Below are 10,815 nucleotides of genomic sequence, written 5' to 3'. Positions count from 1 at the left end.
TCATTGTTACCATTCCATCTCCATCTAATAGAATCACTACTGTTTCTATTTGACACCAAGGGCCTAACCGTGCAACTACCGCGTGCGCCTTCCAGCGTTGTAGCAATCGATGAGCGTGGATTTGGTTCCAAACCGCAAGGGACGCTGGGCGACAAAAGTTACAAAGACGTGAAATCGATGTGACATCTTCTTGGATGCAAATTAATATGGGCACCGAGTTAAAATTGGTAACTAATCCCAACTAGAATAATTCAGAGTGATAAAAATTTGGCATCTTAATTTCTTAAGACATTTTTTGAAAAATCGTCATATTGTTAACATGTATAATACTGAGAAATTTGCATGTAACTGTTACCGGAAAAGGAACTATATGTACATATTTTTTCGCTGTACAAAATTTAAGTCCCCAAAACAGGACATTTTCCCAAACAGAGAGTCTAAGCTTTGGTCGTTTGAGGTACTCAAAATCCCTGCTCACGGTCCCCAATTAATTTTTTTTCTATCTATCTCTATCCACTCATTACACTTTAAAACCTCTCTAAAAATCCAAACCGAATAAACCCTTAAATAACATCGATCGAACTGGGCTATTAGCATTTCTTTCCCAAGTCCGGTCCATGAACACTATGCGTATAAGGCCCATCAATTGGAGGGCCAGAATTTAGAGTTATGGGCTAAGCCTTAATAGCCAATCCAGAATCCAACTGATTTTGGTTCGAAATATGATTTTAACCATAAGAGCTGGTTAATTAAATTTTTTTTTGTACCAATGAGGGGTAGGTTGATTGGTGGAAACTCGCACTCGGTTGGATAAGGCCCAGGTTCGAGTCCACTTGACCTGGATAAGGCCCAAGTCAAATGGCTTGGGTGCCAACATAGTCGAGATGCTTACTTCTTGTAGTGATAACATAATGCCTTTCTTCTCTCCTATAAAAAAAACATACTAGCTCGTAACCTCACTGACACGAGATGAGGCCTTAGCTTCGATCCTGATATATGTGTGATAGGTATCTTACAGATAACAGTGTTGTGTGATGGGATAAAATTCCTTTGCAGAGGATGGGATACCACTTTCATGTATATATTATACCAATAAAAAAAAGATAATTAATTCTTATTTTAGGTTGCATCAAAATTTGTTTCATACACATACGGCCTTTGGTCCAAGTTGAAATGCTCGAGACTTTAACTCCATAAGGTTAGCCAGAACTCAATATTTTGACATTGATCCCTAGGATCCCCTCTCTGACATTGACGGCTCTGGAAATTTCTTCTACCATTAGCACTATTTAGGAAAATGCCATGACTACCCAGTTTATGAAACAAAATATGAGATTCTTCTTGAGTTTATGGATGTCAGATGAGACAGATTACTACTACAGTGGAAAAGGAGTGTGAACTTGAGTATATATAAGCTAGGGAATGGTTTGAATTTATATTTACGTTTCAATTATTCCTTCACAGTCTTCTGATTGGATTTATTTGCATTTGCATCTTGTTTTGTTTCAGGAAACTTCGTGGAACCTGCTCATTTTTCTTTGTACCTATATTACCAGATTAACTAATCACAACTAGCATTTCAAATTCTTCTTCCTTTTCGACCTTTCAATTAATCCATTGGAGCAAAGCCTTTTATTAATTTCCCGTCTGGACGAAGCTCTTCTACTCGTCAACTTCGCTTCTCTTTTGAGCCTCAACATCTTCACCCTCCTCGTCCTCTTCCGATTCCTTCTTGGACACAGTTTGGTATTCAACTTTCTCCCCATAAATTCTGATCATGTACAAGTACAAACACATGGAGCAAATGATCACAAGAACCAAGTACCAACTGAACTCAATGATCACGAGCGATTTTGCCCGTTCGAGAGCTTCATCATTGTGACACCGAACAACTCGACGACCTTCTTCCAATTTCATGAAGCATCCTTTTGGGATAAACTCTGGAGTCCACAACATGAATCCCATGACCGTAAGCCAAACACCTATGAAAAGTATGCTCATTGACCTAACGAAACTTATCAAGAAATTCTTAGGGTAACCACAGCCCATGAGAGTGGTGATGAGAGCGATAGAGACGACTAGTTGGAGTAGAAGGTGGTATTCGCCTTCGACCCCCACGTGGTCGGCTGAGTGGTGGTGGAAGATGAGGAGCTGCTGGCCAAAGGTGACGGCTCCGAGGAGTTGGGTGAGGGAGTGACGGGTTTTTCGAGGGGCCATTCGGTCTAGAAGGATGGCGAAAGCGGCGTAGGTAAAGAAGGTGAGGGCCATGACGCTGTGTTCAAAGTTGTGGAGGTGGGTGGAAGGGATGGTGAAGTCGGTGTCAAGAGGCTGGTGGCGTCGCGGAGTGATGAAGAGCTCCAGGGCTATGAACACGGTGGAGCCACCCATGATCAAGTAGAGCTCTAGGTATCTTAGTTTCTGGGTGGGGAACCATAACAAGGGTTTGTGGGAGTTTGTGTTTTGAGCATGGAGTTTGATGTGGTTAAGTAGGTGCCATAAACCAATGATAAAGAATCCAAATCCACTTCCCACATGTCCCCCCAAATTTCCCATATTTTTTAGGCCTCTTTTTTTCTCGGAAAGAGAAGATTATGGAGATAGGCTGTTGGGTGACCAAAGTAGGAGAGGAAAGGGAGACACTGGGATTGAGAGAGAGAGAGAGAGAGAGAGAGAGAGAGAGGTGTAAGGGGAGGGGAGGAAGGGAGGTTTTTAAAGAGGAGGAGGGATGACACATGAGAACGGGCTCATGGGGGAGACGGAGAAAAACTTCTTTGCTGCGGTTTTAGTGAAAAATGGTTTACGGAGCCCAGATGGAGCGCGTTTAAAGTGAATTGGACGGTTTGAATTTTAATGAAATTTTTCCAGAGGAAAGTAGTTTCATTAAAATTCGAACTGTTGATTACCAAAACGGACAACTGTGATTTGCACCTCCGCAAATGACTTATTCACAGTTGCGTCGTGGATAAGTCTATCTCGAGGGGACTTACCATGATATATTTTGACTTTTAATTCTATAACCAGTTCATTTTAAAATTGATGAATAAATATATTATATGGAGCATTGATTTTTGAATTTTCTATATTTTGGACTATTGAATTTGTACATATTTTTTCTACACCTGAGATTTGCGGGTAGTAAGGCTAGAAATATACTTAGAAAGAATGAATATTTGAAAAAATGATGAAAGAAAAACTAAAATTAATATTTTTTAATCTTATTCTGATTCTTTATTTTCGAATTTTTCTTACTTTCTTAACAGTTATCAGTAAAAAAACGATTATCGTAATTTAGGGCTGTCTCTCTCTCCCTCATACGTTAATTCCAAAACATATTCTATTTTTGAATCCAAAACTGCTTTCTCTTGCACATATGCGCGCGCTCTCTCTCTCTCTCTCTCTCTCTCTCTCTATATATATATATATATATATGTGTGTGTGTGTGTGTGTGTGTGTGTGTGTATCTAAATCTTTAGTTGGTTGAGTGATTGAGGGAAAAAAATTGATTAATTATATATTTGGTTACTTGATTTATTGCAATATGTTGGTGGCAGCAAATGTATTGATTTTGTTGCATCTTGATTCTAAGTCATAATTTCATCTTTGCCTTCATCAAGTTGAACTTTAAACAAAAATATACATGTTTCTGTGTTTCTGCATTGGAGTTAATTTTCTTATTTAACTTAATTTTCTATAGTACATAGCACAATGGTGTATGTCCCATCCATACTTAACAAAAGATAAGTTGTTGCAATGAATGATTATTTTGATCCAATAGTTTAAGCTCATTCTCCTCCTTTTAGTAAAGTGTTTACACTTTTTGCACATATTACATAATTGCCGTATGTGTTTATTTAGTACTAACAACTGTACATTAATGTTTCTGTGATTTTTCAAAAGAGAGAGAGAGAGAGAGAGAGAGAGAAGAATACCAAAACTTTTCAAATTATATATATATATATATATATATATATATATATAGGGGAGTGCTTCGAGAACACAAAAAAGACACATCATCTCAACCATTGAAGCCAATGACGTCTGATATTAGAAGTTCACAAAAAATTACTATTGGCCGTAAAAAATTACTCCTAACCGCGATGAGTTACTTTTGACCGCAAAGAATTAGATTTGGCCGTAAAGAATTACTCTTAGACAAGAATTACTTTTGACCGTATCGAGTTGCACTTGGTCACGTCGAATTGCATTTGACCTCATTGAATTGCACTTGGCCGCTACGAATTGTACTTTGCCACATCGAATTGCACTTGGCCGCATTAAATTGCTCTTGGCTGCGAAGAATTACTCTTGATCACGAAGAATTACTCGTGGCCGCTACAAATTACTTTTAGCTGCTACAAATTACTTTTAGCCGCATCTAATTGCACTTGACTACATCGAATTGCTTTATGGTCATGCAATTCTTTGCGGCCAAGTGCAATTTGATGCGGTCAAGAGCAATTTTTTTTTGCAGGCAGGAGTAATTATTTGTGGCCAAGAGTAATTCTTCACTGTAGAAGTAATTCTTCACGACTAGGAGTAATTCGATGTGGCCAAGAGTAATTCTTTGCGGCCAGGAGTAATATTTTGCGGCCAGGAGTAATTCTTTACGGCTATGAGTAATTCTTTGCGGTAAATAGTAATTTTTTGCATCAAATTCTTTTTCTTTTTAACTAATAGAAAAGAGAACAAAATTGTTGTTCAATACAACTTGAGCCGTTGGTTTAGATGATTTGGAGTTTCATGATCTGTTTGGGATTGAAGATTGTAGGTTTATACGTAATATTGGAACTATTTTGCTTTTCTATTTTTCTAGGTCAGTTAAGGAAATAAGTGCGATAGGGGTGTAACTTTTAAGTGAGTGGACATTTAAAAAATTGAATTCAAGTTGGAATCCCGTATGATTATGCATTCTTAATATCTCTGATACTATTCCTGAATGCAACTAACAGAATTAAATAGATTTGGTAACATTTGTTGTGCTAGACTATTTTATGAATTTGGTTAGATGGATCATGTTTGAAACTTATTCTTAAAATTAAAATTTTCGAGAAGTAAATGTTGTTGGGAGGAAGAATTTTTTTCTAATTCACGGTTATTTATAATGCTCCTCTCGCATGAAGTGGGACCATACGCATATTCAGGACTCACCTTATGTTAGATGGCATTAAAAAGAACCGTTGTATCCAAAAAAAATGTTCGAAAAAGTGGATCTGATACTTCATTTAGACTATATTTAGAAAATATTGCGCCCTGCTCAATTACTAGTTTGTTATACATGGGATGTTGAGTGGTTCAATATTTCGGCAAGTGGCCGCTCATACAAAAAAAAAAAGTGGTCCAAATTGGCACTGGACTCGTCCAGTTTTTCCTCAGAGAGGAGCCACTTCCTATGATAGATTATCCCGTCAGATGACCTAATTTCTTGAACGAAATAGAAAGAATTTGCCAATTTTATGACCTAGTTTTGGTGCCCTATACTTCCAGCAGTTCGGCAGAGCCGCTAGATCACCGGATGCGTCGTTCCAATCGATTGACCTGAAAGTAGACGATAAGTTTTAAATCTTAGCGAAGGGACACCTTGTTTCACTCCTTTCATTCATACTTTAAGCGCTACCTGTTTCCTTGACTACTTTAAGACAGATCTAGTCCTCAGACAATTACAACACACGGAAGAGGATTATCTAAGATAAGATCGATTACTAGTCTTGTATATCTCAAAATTCATGTTGCCTATGATATATGTGGGCTTGCTCCCTAGCCGGAGCCGTAGCCGTATCTATGCCTACAATGATACGATCTTCCCTCAAGTTACTTAAAAATCAACACAAGAAGCTTACTCTGTATTAAGTGGGAACTGATGCATTACGCTCTCCTATTATTCAGGTCGGTACAATATGCATTCTTTTAACCGCCTTAAATTTATAACCTTCGGCATAAAGATCATAACATTAGTATCGAATTCACAAATTTTGTGCAGCAAATTTATAGTATTCAGACACAAATTTATAGAATTTATTTTTGACTCATAACAGATTGAACATGGGAAAACTTTTTGACGAGTTTTTGGGAGGTCAGATTCAAAACCTCTCATTAACTTTTCTGAAGTTGAAAGATCAATAATTAACTTCAGGTAGAATAGAGAACAAGTATGTGCTGAAAATTGACGGTATCTCTTAGTTTGGATAGGACTTCCAAATATGTTAAGAGTGGCGTGTAGGAAATACTGAGATGGGTTTAAAGAATTGACAAAGTAAATTGATTGAAGATGTGTGAATCTCACACATGAAGAAGAAGATGCATGAAACAGAAGAACAAAAAGATACTGGGTGTGGATTTGGTTCCAAACCGCAAGGGATACTGGGCGACAAAAGTTATAAAGGCGTGAAATCCATTGTGACATCTTCTTGGATGCAAATACGGACACTGAGTTAGAATTGGTGACTGATCCTAACTAGTATACCATCTTCCCTATAAAACCTCATAAAATCAAGAATGTTGATCAATCAATTTTGTTACTTCTCTCGGAAATATTATTTCCAAATATCTAAAAGTTTTTGTAATAACTCATCCCATAAATATCACCATGTTGGTTGTGTTCCAAGAAACTTTGTTTAATTCTAAAAGTTTTTTTTTGTTGGGTTTACAAGAATTATATTTTTGGTTGCCCTCTGGTGGGAGTTACCCAAGTCTACGGACTTGCGGGACTTACTCTTCGGCCGGCTGTGGATATATGTTGGCTTGCTTCCGGATCCTTATCATGTAGATCAAGTGGAGAACAAGTAAGTATTAGAAAATGAGAATTAAAATGTGAATGCAATATAGTTCGGCGATTCGCATAGAAGTGTCAAAGATATATATAATTAGGAGTAAATTTTCTCTCTATTTTAATTAGCTAAAGGACTTGGTGTATTGGTAGGCGATATCTCTTATTTTTGGGAATATTCTTGGAATGGGTAAACAGAGTCTTATATATAACAGATGTAGAGTACTTTAGGTCATGGATAGGTCTCCCAAATAATGTTAAGAGCAGTGTGTAGGAAATACTGAGATGCATTTTAAAGCATTCAGAGAGGATGATGCTATGGTGTTCCCGGTTATTTTGGAGACACCGTAATTTTTGGCATAACTTTATCATTATGAGCATAACTAAAATCCATTACAAGCATAACAAAACCCAAATAAGGCATAATCAAGAAATATCCAAAAAACTAACCAGAGCATTACCAAACCCAATTAAGGCATAACAATTGTTATGGTTTTGTTATGCTTGTAATGGACTTTAGTTATGCTTATAATGGTTTTGTTATGCCAAAAGTTACGGTATCCCAAAATGACCGGGGACACCGAAGTCATTCCTACTTGATTGAAGATTTTCACATATGAAGAAGAAGATGCATGAAACAGGGTAGAAAGAGAAACAGAAGAACAAATAGAGATCAAACTAACCGCAACTCTTGAGGTCACCTCATCCCCAAATTATAAGCGTGAGATAAAAGGCTGTGGGAGAGGTTATAAGAATTAGTTCGAAGTGGGCGCAAGCCGATCCGGGACACCCTGCATTACCCAAAAAATAAATAAATAATAGAGATTAAAACTGGTAACTAATTAGCACAAGTTTCTAATTAACACATCAAGCTGCCTTCCCACTTCTTTCTCATAGAATGATTTAGCTAAATAGGCCTCATTGTTACCATTCCATCTCCATCTAATAGAATCACTACTGTTTCTATTTGACACCAAGGGCCTAACCGTGCAACTACCGCGTGCGCCTTCCAGCGTTGTAGCAATCGATGAGCGTGGATTTGGTTCCAAACAGCAAGGGACGCTGGGCAACAAAAGTTACAAAGACGTGAAATCGATGTGACATCTTCTTGGATGCAAATTAATATGGGCACCGAGTTAAAATTGGTAACTAATCCCAACTAGAATAATTCAGAGTGATAAAAATTTGGCATCTTAATTTCTTAAGACATTTTTTGAAAAATCGTCATATTGTTAACATGTATAATACTGAGAAATTTGCATGTAACTGTTACCGGAAAAGGAACTATAGCAGCAAATTTATAGTATTCAGTCATACAAAAAAAATGTGGCCCAAATTGGCACTGGACTCGTCCAGTTTTTCCTCGGAGAGGAGCCACTTCCTATGATAGATTATCCCGTCAGATGACCTAATTTCTTGAACGAAATAGAAAGAATTTGTCAATTTTATGACCTAGTTTTGGTGCCCTATACTTCCAGCAGTTCGGCAGAGCTGCTGGATCCCCGGATCCGTCGTTCCATTTGATTGACCTGAAAGTAGACGATAAGTTTTAAATCTTAGCAAAGCGACACCTTGTTTCACTCCTTTCATTCATACTTTAAGCGCTACCTATTTCCTTGACTACTTTAAGACAGATCTAGTCCTCAGACAATTAACTATAATTAGCAACACACGGAAGAGGATTATCTATGATTACTAGTCTTGTATATCTCAAAATCCATGTTGCCTATGATATATGTGGGCTTGCTCCCTAGCCGGAGCCGTAGCCATATCTATGCCTACAATGATACGATCTTCCCTCAAGTTACTTAAAAATCAACACAAGAAGCTTACTCTGTATTAAGTGGGAACTGATGCATTACGCTCTCCCATTATTCAGGTCGGTACAGTATGCATTCTTTTAACCGCCTCAAATTTATAACCTTCGGCATAAAGATCATAACATTAGTATCGAATTCACAAATTTTGTGCAGCAAATTTATAGTATTCAGACACAAATTTATAGAATTTATTTTTGACTCATAACAGATTGAACATGGGAAAACTTTTTGACGAGTTTTTGAGAGGTCAGATTCAAAACCTCTCATTAACTTTTCTGAAGTTGAAAGATCAATAATTAACTTCAGGTAGAGTAGAGAACAAGTATGTGCTAAAAATTGACAGTATCTCTTAGGTTGGAATCGAACTTCCAAATATGTTGGAGTGGCGTGTAGGAAATACTGAGATGGATTTAAAGAATTGACAAAGTATATTGATTGAAGATTTGTGATTTTCACACATGAAGAAGAAGATGCATGAAACAGAAGAACGAAAAGATACTGGGCGTGGATTTGGTTCCAAACCGCAAGGGATACTGGGTGACAAAAGGGACTATGCGTACAAGGCCCATCAATTGGAGGGCCAGGAGTTAAGAGTCATGGGCTAGGCCTTAATAGCCAATCCAGAATCCAACTCATTTGGGTTCAAAATATGATTTTATCGAAAAATTATACTATGCCCCAAGGGCATAGCCACGTGGTGCCCCCAAGGCTTTCTGCACCACACATTTCAGTGGCCCACACCGAAATGTGTGGTGCAGAAAGTCCCGGGGCACCACGTGGCTATGCCCCGGGGGCATGGAATAATCTCTCGATTTTATCCGTAAGAGCTGGTTAATTATTATTATTATTATTATTTTTTACCAATGAGGGATTGGTTCGGTAGTGGATACTCGTACTTGGTTGGCGAAGGCCCAGGTTAGAGCCCACTTGATCTGAACAAGGCCCAAGTCAAGTGGCTTAGGTGCGAACCTAATTAAGATACTTTCTTTTTGTTGTGACTTGTGATACCACGATGTCTTCCTTCTCTCCGATAAACAAACAAACTCCTGACACCATCCATATGAGGTGGGGTGTTAGCTTTGGTAATAAACCAAAAACATACTCCTAGCTAACACCATAAGAGATGGGGTATTAATTAGCTTCGGTAATACACCGAAAATTGATTCGTATATATTTTAGGTTGCATCAAATGCCTTTGGTCCAATTAGTTGAAATGCTCGAGACTTTAGCTCCTTAACGTTAGCCAGCACTCAATATTTTGACTTTGATCCCTGAGATCGATCCCCTCTCCGACATTGGCGGCCCCTAAAATATCTTCTACGGTTGGCACTCTTATGAAAACAAACTACAGTACGAGTTTCTTCTTGAGTTTATGGATGTCAGATGAGACAGATTACTACAGTATTGGAAAAAGAGTGTGACATACTTGAGTATTTGGAGTACAAGGGATAGGTTTGAACTTATATTATTTACGTTTCAATTATTCCTTCACAGTCTTCTTCTAATTGGAATATTATTTGCATTTGCAACTTGTTTTGTTTCAGGAAACTTCATGGAACCTGCTCAAAAACATGTCATTTAGCTGACATTTTTCGTGTTCGATTGGTGAAATCTATATATATTCTCTCAGATTGTACATGCATCGAACGAAACAAGCGTGAAGAATTAACGTGCGTTCTTCTCTTCAGAAAGAAAAACACCACATGAAAATGAAATTATTTTAACCATTCGATTCATTTACCCCATAAAAAAAATGTTCACAATTACTAGTTTTTCAATTCTTGTATCTTCGGAGAAACGGGTAAAGCAAAATACGAACACAAACCGAAGTTTACTTTCAATACCAAGCGATATATATAGTACTATTTTGGAGGAAAAAGAAAAAGTATGGATTTCTTCCGAAAGACATTTTACTCATCGATAGCAATGGCACATCGCGTATTCTTGACTTACGGTGGGGTCCTCGATGGGAAATGGAAACATCCTCGTTTTCCCGGGAAAAAGAAGGCAACGATGTAACTAGCTAGGAATATGGCCTTTTGAGACACTTTTAGTTTTGGGACATTTTTGGTGGGGTGGGGTGGGGGTGTTGAAACTTAAGAAGATCATGACTTGCTTTTCTTTTCACCTAATTTCTTTCGTTTTTTCTCGTAATTGGCCTACTACGTACTACTTCACAAACAAATTACATGAGTTTAAATTCTGTCCGGATGAGCCGGACAAAGGCAGTAG

General features: G+C 37.8%; 1 protein-coding gene across 1 annotated transcript; it reads right to left on the bottom strand.

Moving 5' to 3' along the window:
* Positions 1 to 1,314: 1,314 nt before the first annotated feature.
* On the bottom strand, positions 1,315 to 2,676 carry LOC131315315 (uncharacterized). The gene has a single exon (XM_058344472.1). It carries the CDS (start codon positions 2,551 to 2,553, stop codon positions 1,663 to 1,665), a length of 891 nt encoding a protein of 296 aa, XP_058200455.1. The 5' UTR covers positions 2,554 to 2,676; the 3' UTR covers positions 1,315 to 1,662.
* Positions 2,677 to 10,815: the final 8,139 nt, after the last annotated feature.

The sequence above is a fragment of the Rhododendron vialii genome, chromosome 13a, assembly GCF_030253575.1.
Source record: "Rhododendron vialii isolate Sample 1 chromosome 13a, ASM3025357v1".
NCBI lineage: Eukaryota > Viridiplantae > Streptophyta > Magnoliopsida > Ericales > Ericaceae > Rhododendron > Rhododendron vialii.
Note: the sequence above shows the minus strand (reverse complement) of the source record. Positions and strands in the feature narration are given on the sequence as shown.